Genomic DNA, 19,028 nt, shown 5'->3' on the forward strand with positions numbered 1-19,028 from the left:
GCAGCACTAGTCTAATTACACGAGGAAGGATGCAATGGTACTGACCTGGAAAAGGACACAAATGCACACAGAGGGCAAGTTACGTCACACACACTCACATCGCATCACAATCATATGGGAATTACTTTGGATATATACGTCCCACAGGATCTGGAATTTTTGAAGTGAACAAATGTGCCTTTTCTTACCACTGAATGGATTTGTTCCTCCGTCCCTTCTAATAAAACCTTACCACCAGGTGTGTGTCTTCTGACAAATAGCACTTCAAACTCAAATACTTGAGAGACCGAAAAAAAAAAAAAAAAAAACTCTACTGAAAGTAATCCACTGGCATTTTTGTCCATCCTTTCAAAGTGAGAACACAATTCAGTAGGATCTACCCTGGAGCCCAGACCTCAGCAACACAAAATGTTTGGATTACTTTTAACATTAGAATTAGAACACGCAACAGACTTTGAAAACCAAACGTTTGGGTGTGCAAAAATTCACTCAGGCTCATTTGGCCGGTAGCGTGTGTGTGTGTGTACACACTCAGACAAACACCCTGGCTGAATAGTAAAATAATGGGAATAAAATTAGTCTTACAGTGCATCAGTCAAGTCTTAATATGTCCCCTTGAGCAAAAACTCTGAGAGTGCTGGGCCAGAGTTGAATTTGTGAGTAATGTACAAATATGCCACGTGGAATCTTGGAGTCAAGTCGACAATAGTAAAGTGGAGGAAAGCAATATATGAATAATTAAAGAAGAAATGCAGACACCTGCTTAAATGAAAATACCTTTTTTTTTTATTGATTTAGCTTAACTTTGAAATAATACATTAGGTCTGGTTTCCCTTGGTTCTGCTGGGATAGTAAAGTGCTTATGTGGTGAAGTGCGTGCGAGTGCATGTACGTGTGCGCGCGCGCAGAAAGACGAACGCTGCAGAATTGAACATGGCATGCCCAGCGCTGCACTGCACCCTTCAAGCCCAGCCCCTGGCCTAACTAAATTTCAGCTCAGGCCAGGAGAAGCTGCTAATTGCAGGCACCTCATTGCCCAGTATCTCAGAGATTCACAAGGTAATGGCACTGTTTTTCAGAGAGAATGTAAGTAGAATAGAAAAGAAAGTAGAAAAAAAAAATATCTTCATTAACTGAAAACAGACATATGGCAAAAAAAAAATTAAAAATATAACATCCTTGACGTATATTATTCTAACGCAAATCCAAATCTTACTTCCATATACACATTACTTCTATTACAGAAAAGAAGAACACTAACAAATATTCAATAACTTAACACAAATACAAACCAGTAAATTGAAGCACAGACCTTTTCTGTGTAATTCACTGAATGAGGGCAAATGCAATAAACACGGATTGAAGGCCATACAGAAGTAGCCATTATTCTTCTAGTGCGCGAAGAGCAGCTACAACTTACTCAAACAAGGGACATATCTATGGAATGTGACAGAAGATATGAATAACGACAAAATAAGCATTGTTCAGTACAAAAAAAAGTTACAGAATGCAACAGACCAAAGAACAACAAGTGGAAGGTGGAATAGTTGTTCTTTCATATTAGCCTTTGTCTCAACAAACTACTCTTCAAAATATGCAGCAAACTCAGTGCAAGTGTTTCAGAACCAGAACATGTGTAAATGAAACAAACCTTCCACTTACATTCTATGCTTTACAGTACTACCTTTCTTTTCTTTATTTTACAACAGTCACTTCAGTACAAACGTGCTAATGTAAATCAAGGTTACCATATTGCAAGATTCAGCCTCTGGTGAGCGCTATAGACCCGTTTCAGTCGCCAGGACTCGAACTCGTCAGGAAGGGGAGGGGAGACATTGCTTTGTTCACTGAACAATTGCATTTTCTTAAACACCAAAAAAAGGAGGGCGAAGGAAAAAAACAAAAACAAAAAAAAAAAAACATTTTATTTTACAAACAATCTCAATCCAAGTTCTTCTCAAAAGTTGCCATGATGTCACTCTGCATTGTCATGTCGATTATTCCACACATCTAAAAGAAAGTTGAGGAAAACCAAGTTAACAAACAGCAGGCTCAATGTCTATTAATGGAACAATGACTACTTTATTCAAGCTATTGGAATTATATATTTTTCCTGGAACATGCTGCCAATAACAAGACGACGATCCCATCATAGACCATTCCGTTTAAGACAATGTGTACAATGATGGGGAAACGCTCTCCTTGGTTTGTTTGCGTTCAGAAGCGCTGCGTCTTTTAAGGTGGAACAGCATGTTTGTGGACAGAGTGAGAAGAAGCCCAGCATGTTGGACGGAGCATGTTTGTTTTTCTTTTACTTGTTTACAAACACTAGGGTTTAATAAACACCTTAGACCAGTTTCCAGCAGGCGAAGAGACTGGAGGGCTAGCAAAATGTTGCTGAATTTTTTATTCTGAACTTTATAAAAATTGTTTTGGATTACAATCGTGAAAGTCATCTTTAAACCTGAGCAAGTTTCATACAGTTCAATGAGGTGCTTCCCGTTCCAAAACTGCTGCTGAACACTGATGTTCCAGTAGAGCACACCAGACTGTTACTGGAAATAACATCACATGTGTGATGGTCTATTCTGACCAAAGCACAGCTTCAGGTTTCTAAGCAATCCATCTTATCTCATGTTATTTGCTGAACTGTATTAGATTAAAGTGTAGTGAATTTGATTACGCCGTCTCAAAGTCACAGCTGATAAACAAAAGTCTTTAGAATTTGTTGTAGTCTTGCAGTCGTACTGGTAGCAGGTTAAATATAGTTTTACTGAAGTTCTAAATGAACTTAATATACCAGCTTTGTGAAGTACAGGAAACAGACAAAGCAAATGAGTCATAAACATTGATAATCTTTAATATAGACTGCTAGCAAATACTAATCATATCCAATCACAAACTAACATTTGTTTAACTGAGATTAAACTAAAATGGGGTTGAACGATTGATTTAACTGCTATTATTTTCTATAAAATGTGTGTCATTAGGTTAAAATTTCCCCACTTAAAATAAATTTCATATTTTTAAATGCAACTTACAGCTTCCCGTCGGCGTCTCTCCTGCTCTCTCTTGCGGGCGATTTCTCTTATGCGGTCCACAGAGCTTTGCGCAGGTTCAAGGGATTTTGGGGTGTCCAAGATAGCTGCCATCAGAGGAAGCTCTGCAGACTCCACCTCCGGCTTTGAAGTCTGGCTCTCCAGCTTGGGCGTTGTAAGCTGCTGCGTCAGGCTATGAATTATTGAAAAAGTCACACCATCAGTATATTCATACAGGACTGCTGAACTTATTATACAACCATGCGCTGTTGGAGCCAGAGGGACTTGAGTGTGAAGGTGAATTAATAACACATGAGCAGCAACAGAAGTGAAATCAATCTTAATACTTGAGTTCTGCTTATGACCATAACGTGTGATGGGTCATCTCTCCTGTGGGCTTGGTGGTTTTCTTCTATAAATAAGACCAGCATTAACTGTAGGTCTGTTCCTTCAAGAGTAGCACTAATGGTCTATCTTGTATCCTGACAGTGCCAGGAATTAATTCCAGGCAGTGGGATTTATGAATATTAGTACAGTCCCAAAATCTACAATAAAGCTCATAGTCCTGCATACCTGAAGAGCCTGATATATTCGGTAAACATTGAAAATTTAAAGATACCCCTTCTCTTCTTATTCCACATTTAACTGCATCATTTCAAATGAACAGTTTTGAATAAGGCATAATGAAAGAAAGCCAATCTAAAGATACCATATACAGTGAACGAGAATTATATACAAAAAGCATGTTCCATCCCACCTGCCCATGTCTGAGGCACTCTTTTCTTTGCCTGTTTCCAGCTGGAGTTTACGAGCCCTCTCTCGCTCTTCCTTCTCCATGGCAACCTTGCGGAATTGTTGGAAACTCTCCTTAGATGACCGGATGGCAGAGGGAGCGAGAGTGGCCATCTTACCCAGGCTGGTCCATGAGTCTGCATTCTTCAGAATGATTTCCTACATAAGGGAAAAACACAAGCAGTTATGAACAGCAGATTCTCACAACTAATTGTATCCAGCTGAACAAATTAGTGCCAGATATATAATTGTTGATAAATGAGAAATTTCATTTATATCAGTTTGCTCTCTGACTTATTAGTGTTTAAGACAATGTATGAAGACACTGTCTCAAAAACAAACCCACAAAAAAACCCCTCTATATTTAATGATCTTATACTGTATTTGCTCAAATCCAAATTCTCTGTGCACTTTATAAACTAATGTCTAAACATAATTATTAACCAACAAGCAAATTATATTACTCTAATCACATATAGAGCAATGAATTCTATATAAGACATTAATTCTGGAGATACCGGTTTGGGTGCACTAGGTTTGACATCTTGGCTTGATTTTCCCAATTCACCTCCTTCTGCGAGTTTAGTCCCTGTATAAATAGTGCAGAGAATAGAAGGGCCCATTGAGGAAAGTTCTGGTTACAAATGATGACTATAAGGAAAACTCCTGAAGGAGAAATGCTGACCAGGCATATTCAGCTGAGCAGAAGACTCTTTCACTGCACCCGGATCTCCCCGTGCATCCCTTACATGGGGTAAAAGGAGCATCCCTTGACACTGCTGCTGCAGACAGTGAGAGAAAGATTTTCAGGGAAAAAGACAGAGGGAGTAAAGGAGTTTGGTGAAATCTAACAATTTTTTTGATATATATATACATATATATATAAATGAATAAATAAAAACAGATTTACCTCATCCTTGCAAACAGGCTGTGATTTTGCAGCAGATGAAGCTGGGTTTGTGGAGGGAAGTCCAGGAGGAGAGGTGAGTGGAGAAAGAAGAGAAGGGAAACCTGATCACAGACAAACAAACACAGAAAAATTAAAAGCAAATATCTAAACATATTTAATTATGAATGGAAAATACAGATGTGGGATCACAGCACTATACCAGAGAAAGCAAAGCGATGCAAGCCAGGTCTAAATAACAAACCAACGTCCATTCAATAATAAGATAAAAATATAAAACAATGAAAAATGAAACAAATACAAAACCGTAATTCCTAATTACCAAAACTGACAAGGCAGACGGTGCATGCAAAGCTAATCAATCTTACAGAGACATAATTTGAGGACCAGAGGAGATTAAGATGAGAGAAACCAGTGGGCAGCAATTACGGCGATTTTGAGCAACCTCTTACCTTCCTGCTGTGCCTCCAGCCGAGGCTTTTCTGAGGCTGCAGGGGGGCCGGCCTGGGGCTCCTGTGGGACAGAGTGAGGGGGGGCTGGGGAAGTGTGTGTGCAGGTGGAATCCACTGCGTTTAATGCAGTCTGGGGCTGACTAGGTGAAGCAGGTGGATGTGGGCAGGCAGTGGGTGGGGAGTTTTTGGGTGGGGCTGTACTGAGACTGCAGAGAGATGGGGCAGGGGGATGAAGAGAGTCCTGTTCTGGGGAAACATTAAGGGGCAGAAGAGGGGTAGGCCCGGTTTTGCGAATCAGAGGAGCTGCTTTGGCACAGGGTCTGGAAGGTTGAGGAGGGAGACGGCTGTGTAGGGCTGGAGAGGAGTGGGGTGGTGGTTTAGCACAAGAAAAAAAAAAAAATGAAAGATTAAAACCTGAGTGCAATTTATGTTATATATAAAGGGATATTTCACAGCTCAAACTCATCCAAAAGCACAGGATTTGTCCAGTCATCCTTAGTAGGACAAATTCACTTTGGGCTGAAGATATCTAGTACAGACATTGAGTATCTTTGTGAAATACTGTTTTATAAACTGTCCATTGTGTCTAAAAAAAAACTGGGGCTTCATTTCTTGCACATAAAAAGTCCAACCCCCCATTTGAGGATTTGAGGTAGTCACAACACAAAAAGAAACCCCCTAGAAAACATGACTAGGCCACACAAATTCACAAATGAAGTCTGTATACTGTGCTGTGGTCACCATTCTTCTGGAAATTTACTTTCATGCATTTTCCACCAACCTCAAACCCAGTACTACTGATCGAGCAAACCAAAAGAGGAGAGAGGTGGAACAATCCTACATAATGCTCCTTAAATTTTACATACTTAACCAGCTTACTGAGAAACTGTACAAAGAAAGGTCTCCGAAGTAGGGCTGGTGACTGTTATATGTTTAGAATGAACAGGTGCAGGGGGGCTAACCTGGTGGGGCCAGGAGAGCCTCGTCAGTGGGTGGCTTGGCGACCTGCTCCATTTGCGTCTGCGCAGACGGCTCTTTGGAGTCTGCTGCCAAGGGCAGAAGCTGCCCAGACGGAAGTCTCACCCGGCCAGGCTCCTTCAGCTCAGGATGAGTGCGCCGCTTCAACGCCTGATCATGGAAGGAGGGGGGAACAATGGGGCCACGTGTGACTCCAGATTTACTCTGCAAGGTGAAGTGAAATGCTCCATGCACAGAAAAACTTGGCACAAAGCTATAGGCCGTTTTTCTAAATGTTTTATCCTTTACAAATCTTTATTAAATGAGGGTTTTTTTTTTTGGCTTTACCTTGTTTTTACTTTTGTTGCCATGACCGGGGGCTTTGTTTTGCTTCTTCTTAGCTTTCTGCTCTGTAAGACATGCATAACGCTTGTTATTCAGCCAGAGCAGGGGGGAAGGGCTTATGCCTGTCCAGTCTTTTTAGGAAAAACAAAAATTGTTCAGCTGACAGATTATAGTTACATATATAGAATACGCTTTTCAGACATATTCAGTTCACTGCATAGGTAGAATATACAGCAATGTACATGTTTAAAAAAATACAATTAAATAAAATACAAGATCACAGAGCTTTTTTTTACTGAACATTTAAAGAATTAAAATATTACTCTGCTTTTGCATTCCAGATATATGCATGCCCAGATCTTGAGTAAAATGTGCATGATTTCTGTCACCAAGTTTGAATGTGATGGGTGAAGGTGAGTGAAAGTTAAAGCAACATGTGATGGCAAAATCAAACACAAAAAAACACACCACTTATCTTAAAAATATACAGTTGTCTATAAAAAGAAGTTTTATTTGAACTTCTAGGTGTCAAACACCAAGATCACTCTGTAAGGTTTATACCTGTTCAGGTAAATAAAATTTGCACACAGCTACAAAAGAAATAATGCAGTTGCTTTATAGCAGGGCAGATGGCTGCCTCCTACGACAAAGCTTTGTTTGGTCCTAATATACCCATGCCAACTTAGTTTACAATCTGGTCAGTACCTCGCACACAACATTATGATGTATTTTGATACAATTTCTATACAAAGATTATTTTCCTGTTACATATTTCAATTGTACAAAAACCCTATCATATATACAAAAATGTGAAATTACAATTCTGAACCAATACAATAAGAAAAATCACACAGTAAAGAGCTAAGGCAGAAATTTCAAATGAGGACAAGTTACACTCAGCATAAGAATATTTTCAAACTGCAGTAAGACATTAGTGAGACATTAAACATGTAGACCTGGCTACACAATGTTAGGCACATGGGCCAATTTCCTTAGAGCCTGCCACCCAGCTTAAGACTCATACAGCATTTCCTTCCATTACATTTTTCTTTTAAACTACGTTTGAGTCCATTTGTGGTTCCACAAACAATGATAGTACATTCAGTAGTTTTTGCTAAGCAGCAGCTATCAACAAACTGTTTATTTGTTAGTTTTAGTTTTTCTTTTTCTCTCTCCGTTTTGCTTGCTAATTTTCCTCACATAACAGATTCATATGCAACCTGGTCGTTTGGAAAGTTTCTCCACAATATCCACAATATAATGAGCAATGTCATGCAGTACGGGCTCAATCCATTAAGGCCAATGAAGAACCAAAGCTGAATTCAGCAAACCTCCATAGTTAGAGTATGTGAAGTTCAAAGTATCACGTTTCACATTTTTTTTCTATACTGAGCACCAGCTGCCCTCATTTCAAACTAAAACACTGTCTTAAAATGCCAACAAACATAAAAAGTGATCACGATGAAAGGTGAACAAAAATATCAATACTTAAAGCAAAGGGGAAAATAAATAAATAGCATCTGACAGAACTAGAGAGAGAGAGAGAGAGAGAGAGAGAGAGAGAGAAACTGTGTGACAAGACTTCTTCACTCATTTGGAAGGAACAGTGCACAAAGTGTACAAAAAAAAAAACAAAAACGCTTACACCCATTTATAACAATATGCAAAAAAAAAAAAAAAACTGAACTGAAAAAATTCAAGTATTTGGTGTTCCAGTAGGTGTTAAATTGATATGGTTCTACTAATGGGGACGATGGTAAGTCCAAGCAATATAAGCACTTTTTTGGTTTGTCTCCTGTTTGTTTTGTTTTCCTCTCAATCTACCAGTAGGCAGACAGAGGAAGGGGGTGATTTCAGGCTTGCCCCAGATATGGTTAAATAGGTAGAAATGTGTGGGGGGTGGGGAAGCAAGAGTGCTTGTGTAGATCAGCTAACCTGAATCAGAATCACTGCTATCAGAAGAACTAGAGTCTGTACTACTGCTGTCTGAACTGGAGTCAGATGTGCTGCTGCTGTCGCTGAGGCGGGACGGCTGTGCCAAATTCTTCGGCTCTGTTGCCTCACCTACACCAGGGAATGACAGACACCAGCAGGTGAGCCAGAGTGACTGCAGTAGCTCATCCAAAAAATGCACATTTATTAACCTTTCGGCTCTACTTTACCTACCACGTGGATGGCTTGTTTGATTAAAAAAAATATAAAAAAAGTAAAATATTAAAATAAATAAATAAAATTACATACTCTTGGTGTGGGACCGGGACCGTTTGGTTGAAGTGGGCTCTTCAGTGGTACTCTGATTTTCAATGTCCTTCATCTTCTCCTGTTTAGGTTTTTGAGGCTTTTTCTCTACAGCAAAGAAAAACACAAACTCCTTCAAAATTGGACCACTGTCAACCTAGCAGGGACATGATGCAAAAATCCTAGCAATGCTGCTTTTGCCAAAATGCTGATCCCAATCCTACACACTTTATAACGCCATTAGCATTTTGGGGCATTACTGTGTTAAGAATTGTCTGTTTCTGAAATAAGAGCAATAAGAAAACTAACCATTTAGAAACAGGGGAGAGGGTGGCTAATAACAGATGTTAATCTATATGTACACATAGCTCATGAAGTGGTCAGTGAATGATAATAACTTCCAATAACTTGAACAGGGAGGGTAGGGAAATTGGAAAAACTGCAATGTAACTGGGGTCTTGACCCATAATTTACTCACGGCCAGGCTTCTTGGGCTTTTTCCTTAGGCAAATCATGACGAAGCTCTCCAGTGTGCGAAGTGTAGAGGGCTTGAGTGCCTCAAAGTCAATCTCAATCTCCTCAGGGTCTGTGTCTCTGAGTGCAGGCTCTCTGGCCTTAATGATGTTCACTACTTTGCCCAGTTTATCTCCAGGGAGTTTGTTGATGTCCAGACTCAAGCGTCGCTTCTCCTCGTAGGACATCGGCAAAGCAGGTCCCTCCTCTTCAGACTCATAATCTCGCTCTTTATTATGCCTGAAGAGAAAATGATTTGGGACAGGTTAGAGAACTCAACTTCAGGTAAAAGCTTGAAAGCATCGCCATACTCTGTGTGTGTACTCACACTGATGACTTCCTGCTGCAGGCCTTCTTTCGCAATTTTGAAGGAACTGCACTTCTCGTTTCATCACCCTTTCTCTTGTCTTTCTTCTTTTTCTTATCCTTCTTTGCTTTCTCTTTCTTTTTTGGCTTCAGTAGAGGGGTTTGTGTCAGCAGCTGCAGTTGTTCCCGCATAGCTTTCAGCTTAAAAGAGAGATGAAACAAGCATTAATAATAATGAAAACGAGATCATGTCATTATGCATATGCACTTCTGTTCAGTACCTGTTCCTCCAGATTAGCCAGACGTTGTGCTCTTTCCTCTTCATCTTCCTCTGAGTCGGATGAGCTATCTGAGAGAGAGGACTCTGTGTCGCTGCTGTCGGAGCTTGACATGCCGCCTGCTTTCTCCTTCTTCCCTCTCTTGAGCACAGAAGGCTGGCCTTGACCCGTGGGCCTGGGCTCATCTGGGATCTTGCCAAAGCGTGACTCAAAAACATCCTGAGTAGGGGAGACCGACATTTACAGTCAGAAAACTCACCCATCATGCACACTAAGAACAGGCATGACTCTGGGGTCTTAGCCCCCTAAGACTCAACTCTTATTCCAGGTTAAAGAATGAGAGGAGCAGTATTTTTTTATGGCTATGCACAGCCAGCACACACCTGCAGTTTTCTGGCCATGGCCACGACCTCATGGGTAGGTGGGTTGTACTTGTAACAGTTTGAAAACATGAGCCGGACATCTGCAGCAAACTCAGATGGATCTGTGTATTCACGATTGTCCATCTTTTTCTGAGGGTGGGGAAAAAACGACAAACAGCAATCAGCCGTTTTCAAAAGCTCTGCAAACAATTATGAAGAAAAGAAAAAAAAAAAAAAAAAAAAACACCCACAGAACAACTGCCCTATGTCTTCATGCGATATTTCCATGTTACTATAAAATGGTACTGAATGGATTCATAGAATTTCAGTTTTATGTACCTCATTGGTGCGTATATGAATAACAAAATAAGTAAACAAACAAACAAAAACATGTAGTGTCAACGTACAGTAACATGCCAGAAATCATGGGACAACTGTATTTAACTTGTGAATTGGCATTACCTAAGGCAACCTCTTGGGAATGTCCACCTGAACAAGCTGGGAGCTGATATCTTGTGAGTGAGTTAACACTGGCCAGAGTGCTAATTTCAAGGCGACATAAATTATCAGAGTTTGAACAAGGCATGATAGTGGGTACCAGATGGATGGGACCCAGTGGCATGGTCCAATGAGTCATGGTACCAAATGTTTCAGATTGACGGTAGGGTTTGTGGGTGGCGCAGACACCATGACTTCATGGAATCCCTTAGGTGGGTCTTTTGAATACTGACCTATCTGACGGTGTGTGTGTGGGCCCTCGTGCATTGGATGTGAATGGGAGTCACTTGTCTGTTTGCATAGGCAATTCTAGCCAGATGCTGCCACTCATGATGTTTAAGCACCGGTGGACGGCGATTGTGGACTATAATGCCTAGTGTGACATATTCCTGGGACATGCGTGAAAATGTGGATTGAGGAATGTCACCTTGCTGCTGGTCGTTGTTCAACTTCATAAGATAACACCCAACAACTTACACAACAACGGATATCCCCAAGCCATCCCGAGGTATGCCACTTCATAACCCTTAAAATTTACATACTGCTTTCCCCTGATTTATGTCACGTCAGTGTAGATTCAACTCTTAAAATCTGGAGTATTATCATCCATTTGTGAAGAATACTTAATAATCAACTTAATACACAAGAAAAAGTTTCAACCAAGTCTGAGGTCTTTAACCCCTGACCCACATATAAAACCACAATTATTCCTAACATGTCAAAAAAATATATATATATATATATATCAGAAGATTTGTCTTACTTTAATGGTGCTCAAGTCCATGGGTTCGTGGATGATGTCATGATAGTCATGAAGACCAAGCCCCTTTGCGTCCACAGGCACATAGAAAGGCCAAGCGTAGAGGGAGTGTTTCTTAGCAAACATCTCCTTTAAGATGACATTGCAGTATTTGAGTCCCTCTGAGAGTTTTGTCTTGCGGCCAACCTGGTGCTGCTGGGGGGAATCAGGCAAGTCTTTGCGTGGTGGTTTGATGGGCCTGCCACTTCCTCGCCGGGAAAACAGTTTCAAAACCTTTGACTCTGAGACACAAGGTGGCAACTCACTACTGGTGAATGTGGACGCAGAGGGAGTTGTTGTGTCTGCTTTCCTCTTCACACCCTTCTTCAACTGGGAGGGGGGGATAAAAAATGGCTTTTAACAAAGAGGTTGATATTGGTCTTGTCTTGATAAATAAACTAAAACCACTGCACACATATTGGAGGACAATAAAACTCAACTCTCAATTAAATCTTATTTATTACAATGGGTAACTGAATTGCCTGAAAATATTGAAAAAAAATAAATATTGTTTAAAGAGACTGACTTTGGCTTCAAGATGAGCAGACAAAGGAGTGGAGGGGATGCTGTCTAGAGCTTCAGAAGGAATGACAGTCACCGTTTGCTGGAAGACCACTTCAGACACAGGTGATTGTGGTCGCAATTTCTCCAGTCCTGTAATATGTAAAAATACACAAATAATAACAGACGGATCTAGATTAAACCTGTTTTTTATTGTCTTTTTACTAAACTAAAAAAAATTCCATCATCAAATACTTAGTCTCATTTTTTTGGCTTAACCTGGTTTCATGTAGGATACCTGTAGTTGTCTTCTTCCTGCCCTTCAGTGGCGCCTTGTTGGTGACTGCAGTGACTTCATACTCATCCTGAGGCATCACAGCCACTTTCTCCAGGAACATCTTCTCAAGAGCCTGAGCCATCAAAACTATATCATCTCCTGCCTGAGAAAACAAGGTTCAGTTTACAATACAGCTTTCGTCAAATTGCTGACAAGAAATGACAGTAATGAAGCTCTTACCCGATTATACACATAGCAGTTTGTGAACATTGTATTGAAGTCTTCGATACATTCCATTGCCTTCCAATAGTAATTGTTTTCAAGACGTTTTTTGATGGTGTTCAAATCCATTGGGGTTTTTATGATTGTGTAATAATCCTGAAATAGAAGCCAGAAAATGTTGCTCGTAACATGACAGGGATTGTAAGTGTTTATATGATATACAAACCAACCATAATTAGTCTTCCCTAGACTTCAAGGTATTTATCAGATTTTTTCATTAAAGGGAAGTCAGCCTTAACTTCTCCAATCCATATCAATAAAAAAAAACCCTCAAACTAGTATTAACATCACTCTCGTTAAAGGAATGGCACAACTGAGGTTTTTCCACCTTTGCCACACCTAATTCACCTAAATCATCGTTATTTATCTAGCCCTTGACTTTAAATTTGGGGTAAAAAGAAGATACCAAGTAAAACGTGCTAAAACTAAGCTCTTTCATAGTTTAAAATCAAGATGTTGTTTGGCTAATATAGGTGCAGCACCAGTTTTACAACATTTATATGAAACTTTATATATTTATATTAAGCTTATGATATAACTTTAAACATGTATCTTTTATTTTGCTCAGTGTACTTATAGAACATAATGTCTCTCCAGTAAATTATTGTATTAGACTCACAGGCAGGTTGAGTTGAACAGCATCAACAGGATGTCTGAATGGCCAGGATAAGTGATGCCTCAAGAGAGTTCTCACCACCACTTTTTCGAGGTACTGCAGCTGGTTAGTGAGCCTCCCAGGCTTTTTAGGGTTCTTATACTCAGGGGGAGGGGGATTCCCCTTCCTGGTGAAAAAGGTCTCCGACATGATTGAGTGTGCTCCAGAAAATGCAGAGAGCAGGATTTTGGAAGCTATGTCTCAGCAGCTCAGCAGTCATTACACATCCCCTGCTTGTGCCACACTGTAAATAGGGAAAGTAATTTTAACAGTCATATGACACAGCCTAAGACCATGTGATTCTTTGTATAACACAAGAATCATACAAAGCCTGTCCTGCTATACACTGACCTATATATACACACATACATTATAAATAAATATATAAAAAAAGAATAAAAAAAAAGCCCAGCTTGCAGAAGATTTAAAAAAAAAACAATACCCCACAATTCAAAAAAATGTTCTGTAGCCATCAGTTGATAAAAACTGATGTGAAATAAGTGTAGCCTGAAAATAATTACACGTGATACAGTAAACAATTTAAATACTCTATCATTATTCATTTACTTAACACAATTGGGAAGAGGGTCCCAAGGTGGGACCAAACAGTCTTTGCAAGTTACTACACATGCTAAACTTAAAACATAATTTTTAGAGCCCCACTGCCTGTTAAACTATATAGAAAGTGTGCACATGGCTACACAAAAATGTACAAGTAACCCTTGTATATTATTCCCAACACATTAACGATGTGAGTTCTTTGTCAAACATGAATTTACCAAGTGTTCAGAACGTTGTCCTAACTATAAAGCACAACTACTTCAGCAGACAGTGGTTTCAAGGTAGTTTTTATACAGTAGGTTCCGGTATGCTACCATACTAAAACACAAGAATGAAAAAAAGGTTAATCTAATCTGGGGAGGGGAGAAGAAAAAAAGTTTAATGCAAGATTCTACAATAAATGAAACTATGTTAATTGGAACAGATGATAAAATATAAACAAGGATACAATGTCATTAATGTTATATACTGAACATTGCCCCTTTTGGAGATTTCCAAAACATAAGCATGCCTGCAAGATGGTTCTATCAGGTGCTTAACCACCACTTACTGGACTCCAAAGTTTTAAGCAATGCTGGACTAATGTGCAAAAAACGTGAAGTTTTAATGGCAGCCTCAGCATAGTTTTCTTCAGACATATAAGCAAAATATGCTGGATGCAACTACAATTTCCAGGTGCCAGGAAATACTACAACAAACCTGTCATTGGCTTTGTGGTATGTACTGACCCCTGCTGTCTAAAGCTGCGGTCAACAGCCGTTGGTGGCTGTATTCCAAACAAGCAGCATAACTGGTTTAACGAAACTGGTCTATCTTCAAAGGGCCACTTTGTTCAATGTGTCCTTCCTTGGTTGGAATGAAAGCCACACCAACCCTCCGCAGATTAATTTTTTTTTTTTTTGGTTGTTGGTACATCAAAACTAAGCTGCATACATCCCAGTACAAACACTGAAATGTCTCTCTCCTATATAAATATCTGATAATGCATTCTCTATTAAAAGGAATTACTACATCAGTCTAAAAATCTAAAACAGGCATTTTAAAAGCTCAGCTGCATTGAATTACATAATCAAAATGACAGATTGACAAAACACAATAGAGTAGCCAAATTTCACTAAAATGAGTACTGCACTAATTGCTCACCACTTACCACAAAAACTTCAAATAAGTCTTCTTGCAAATTTTTGCCCAAATTCAATCAAAAACAAGTTACAAGTAGATATTTCTATGCATTTTATTTGTATACATTTTAACAATGGAAATATAAAATATTTTAACAACGTCTTAGATATTTCTACATTTAAGGAAAATAAACAGTAATTATTAAGTAAAAAAAAAAAAAAAAGTTAATATTTTAAAACACTACAGAATGAGCCGATAATGCTCATGTGTGTGAACCGCACTGCAGATTTTTATTGGAAAGCGACAAAGTCCGTTGGGACTAGAAGAAAAGAAACAGTAGTGGAAAATAGTAATTTTATTTACTAATACGTGTACATTTTTATTTTACAAACTTCTAAAAAAAATCAAAATGTCACAAACATAACCTGCTGCACAAAGATGCCATGTTTTAATCTTTTTTTTTTTTTTTGAGGACAAACAATTTGGACCAAACCATCATGTTCTAATTAATAGTTCTTAAATAAGCAGAGTCCGTGTGGGTGAGAATAAACTGAAAAAATATTTTAAATACGCAAGTCACCCACTTCGCAGCGAACCACGTTTTGATTACGTAAACCTCGTGATCTCTGCATGATGCAACACGCACAGATTATACAACTGCAAGGGTCAAAGACTCAAAATGCACTTCTTGCGCTACTCGTCTTAAAATAAAAATATTGCTTTGGTAATACTAACGCATTTACCTGCGCTAAAGCAGAGTTGTATTTCCCCCCCCTGCGCTTTTCAAAAAGAATGACGTGCCCGCTAAAAACAGGCAACAAAATGGCGGCTGACGTGACCGACACCAATGGCCGCGTTTTCAGCAGTAAGTGTGCTCTGTTTGTACGCTAGCTAGTGCACACTAAGACAAGTGGCCTACAGCAAATTGGTCCAATATCCCCGAATCCAGACCAAAATAACACCTACAATATATAAACAACGCACAAACCCATATTCGTCAGAACATTAGGCTAGATATGACTAAATCATTATAATAATTATCTTCGTTTAAACTGTCTTTAACAACACTAATCGTTACATTATACAACACATTTAGAATTAGTCCCAACTTGGTTTTTAAATCCAAAGTTCCTACCGTAACAAAAACCAAATAGGACCCCTATTGTAACCAAGTTTACTGGTCTTTGGTCAGTGTTGATTCTGATCTGTTTTATAAGGCAAAGTAAAGTATCTTGAGAGAAAAACACGTGGCCTAATGTGATTAGAAGCATACTAGATTTTGTAACCCATGTGCACTATTGTGCTCACTCCACTGGGTAGTGTTCCTTGGTAGGATGCAAGATCTCAGATTGTAACGCTGCCTCTCTATCTTCAGTTGAGCCCTGCTGCTAACTGCACTCTCACCGCCCCCTTGAAACACATGTAAACTCAAGAGAGGCGTACACTGACATGACCAATACAGCCCCCCTGACTCTCGCCCCTCATACCGCCAGCTAAACACCATTAGCTAGCTCAAAAGATGTTTACCTTTCCGTCTCGGTCACAACAACGAACGTTTAAAACTGCCGACACTGAGATAGACGTTTCTGTGCCGAAGAACTTCTGCTGGAAAGACGACCAAAGATGGTTCTTGACGTTTCTACCCCGAGACCATAACAGGTTTACATTTACTCAGTCTCAAAATAAAGTTTTAAAACCAAACGATTCGCTTTACTTTATGTTGAATATTTCAAAACAAAGTCAGCGTCAACGAGTCTTCAAATGGCGGACCAACGGCTCTCCCAGCGACCCGCCTGTTATTTATACCTTCCAGCCCGGAGCTTGCTCTCTGATTGGTCATTTCCCTTCACGTGCTCTCATTTTTTTCATTTCTTTTCAATCCGAGGACAAATAAGACCACAAGCACTTAACAAAGTATCAAATTTCCACCTAAAATATATTTAAAAAAGGCTAATACCTGCTGAAAAAATATTTTTGGTACCCGACTTCATAAGTCTTACATAAAAACAACGACGTACGTCAGAGGTTTTTTTTTTTTTTCAAAACTGCCACATAACTGGCCTCGCCTTATCACATGACCGATTCTAGAACATTCTCTCCTTTTCCTCACTCGCTTGTTTCCTCGTCTTAAATGCCCTGTTTTGTTCAAAATGGTGCTGTTTTCCCCGCGGCCGTTTCTCTTCGCCAGGTTGCACTGGCCTGAGTCCGATATGAAGCGAAGCTGCAGCAGTTTAAAAAATCTCAAAGAGCACAACAACTCGCTCAGAGCGGGAGGAGAGGGCGCCCACTGCGCATGAGTCGAGGACGATTTCGCTAATTGGTCAAGGAGCAGAGGAGCCGTTGACGTCAGACACATTCTCGCTTTTTCCCCATATACACTCCGATCAGCTGTAACACTAAAACGACGATATATATAAAAGCTTAACGTATATATCTGCATTTAGTAGTTTACAGGCTGCATTCAACCTGTTGCTTTGTATAATTTGTGGGTCAGAATTCACATATAACCAAAACCTGTTTTGATCAAAGCTGTCTAGTTGGTTTAAACTTGAAAATTGTGTTTTTGAAATATATATGTTGTTGATCCTGAAGGTTTAGATCTGGATTCTACAATCCAGTCTATCCTTTGAGCAGGAATAAATTCTTCAAATGGGTTTTTGAAAACTTGAAGCAAAAATCTTGGATACTCTTGATACCAAATACCAGGGTGATTTTTATCACTTTGTACAGATTTACTTGACAATAAACCTGTGTTTGTTAAAAGGGCTTTAAAAAAACAATACTTATAACAAAGTTTATCATATTTATTTCATTATGTTGGCAAAAAATATATTAGAATTAATATAGATTTATTTATTTATTTATTATATTTTAATATCAGTTCAGCAAACTATCTCAATCATAATAAAACATAATTTGTCCAGCAGATGGCCATGTAGTGGGGATTTAATTATCTGGGGAATTTGCATCAGGATTAAAATCTTTCAAAACCCAGCCTTCAGACTTATAAATGATGGATCTACAAGGGTACTTTGATGAAAAATGTGGTTCTATATAGAACTCTGAACTCTTGAATAACATTTTGCATGATTAAAGGGTTTGCATTGTGAAATGTTTCTTCAGATTGATGTAGCAACTTTTAGAAAAGGGTTCTATGGCACCAAAATGTGTTCGTCTATTGTTATGACGTCAAGCTTGTTACAACAGAAGCATTCTTTTCTGTATTATGCTATGACGATCCATATAGCACATTGTCTGTCAATTTGAAGCACCCATTCATAATACAGAGAATTGTTTAATCATGCACAATGTTTGAGTGTTCAGGGTTCTGTATAGAACTATGTTCTTTACAAAAGAACTCTTGCAGAACCATAATTTTTAAGTGTTAATGTATGATTTTAGTGTTGGATCATTCTTATCGCTATAATGATGTGGTAGGTGTCAGTTTGTGTTGTACTGTTACAAGTGGAACAGTACAGTTTTTAAACACACGCCCCTTCTTTTAACCCTCAGTAGTTGTGTTATACACACTCACCATTTTGTTCCAACTTATAGAATTAAGAAACAGTAACTCATCTGTTGTGTCACAGTTTAGCAATGTTAGATACCACTGATTTCCTTTCCAATCCGATACAGAGTAAAATTCAAGCTGGTATTGGTGATACTGATCCTATAAAGATACTTTGTGCAAATACACCTAATGTGTCTGGTAAATCTACATTTCAAATCATAGCTTTATAAAGATTACAAGGCATCAGAGTAATTTATTTCTTTATTTTATTTTCATAAAACAGCAAAAAAATTGACAGATTGTAAATAATAATAAATATGTTTTATAGATAAAATTTTATTTTTTATCTATCTTTTCTAGTACATATTTTTCAAAGTTCACAATACTGTTTTATTGCAATTGCTCTGTATAATTTAATTATTCCTAGTCTATGTAATCCACTTTAAACGAAAACCTTACATGAATAAATCTAGGCTTTTTTGCATATGTGAGATTATCTCACTGATACACATATTATTACTCTATTATTATTTGTTGAAGCATAGATTTATTTAGTTATTTATTTCATAACCATATTTATTCATTTAAACAACTCCAACAGCAAAAATGCTTAGCGCCGCCTAAAGCTCCACAT

General features: G+C 38.8%; 1 protein-coding gene across 8 annotated transcripts; it reads right to left on the reverse strand.

Annotated features, from left to right (window-relative positions):
• Positions 1 to 781: 781 nt before the first annotated feature.
• brdt (bromodomain, testis-specific) lies at positions 782 to 17,193 on the reverse strand. 8 transcript variants are annotated; one of them, XM_066662961.1, is made up of 22 exons: positions 16,411 to 17,193; positions 13,980 to 14,079; positions 13,165 to 13,444; positions 12,504 to 12,641; positions 12,285 to 12,426; positions 12,012 to 12,139; positions 11,450 to 11,815; positions 10,210 to 10,338; positions 9,830 to 10,045; positions 9,571 to 9,749; positions 9,208 to 9,482; positions 8,733 to 8,837; positions 8,427 to 8,555; positions 6,495 to 6,622; positions 6,152 to 6,317; positions 5,190 to 5,543; positions 4,741 to 4,841; positions 4,516 to 4,612; positions 4,349 to 4,419; positions 3,796 to 3,989; positions 3,042 to 3,231; positions 782 to 2,010 (listed from the first exon to the last, which is right to left on the reverse strand). In XM_066662961.1, exons 3-22 carry the CDS (start codon positions 13,348 to 13,350, stop codon positions 1,942 to 1,944), a joined length of 3,363 nt encoding a protein of 1,120 aa, XP_066519058.1. In that variant the 5' UTR covers positions 13,351 to 13,444; positions 13,980 to 14,079; positions 16,411 to 17,193; the 3' UTR covers positions 782 to 1,941. The 8 variants fall into 8 exon arrangements, with proteins under 8 accessions (XP_066519058.1, XP_066519059.1, XP_066519061.1 ...); XM_066662962.1 differs by lacking the exon at positions 13,980 to 14,079 and having other exon boundaries at positions 16,841 to 17,193; XM_066662964.1 differs by lacking the exon at positions 13,980 to 14,079 and having other exon boundaries at positions 6,495 to 6,556.
• Positions 17,194 to 19,028: the final 1,835 nt, after the last annotated feature.

This window comes from Hoplias malabaricus, chromosome 3, assembly GCF_029633855.1.
Source record: "Hoplias malabaricus isolate fHopMal1 chromosome 3, fHopMal1.hap1, whole genome shotgun sequence".
In the NCBI taxonomy this organism is placed as follows: Eukaryota; Metazoa; Chordata; class Actinopteri; order Characiformes; family Erythrinidae; genus Hoplias; species Hoplias malabaricus.

Excerpts from the sequence above, each read along its gene's own strand:
- brdt (XM_066662962.1), bottom strand. The coding sequence starts at position 13,350 with ATGTCGGAGACCTTTTTCACCAGGAAGGGGAATCCCCCTCCCCCTGAG. Across the intron at positions 12,140-12,284 it reads CAGGAAGAAGACAACTACAG|GACTGGAGAAATTGCGACCA; the intron begins GTATCCTACATG and ends TACATATTACAG. Across the intron at positions 8,556-8,732 it reads GTCCCGGTCCCACACCAAGA|GTGAGGCAACAGAGCCGAAG; the intron begins GTATGTAATTTT and ends TCCCTGGTGTAG.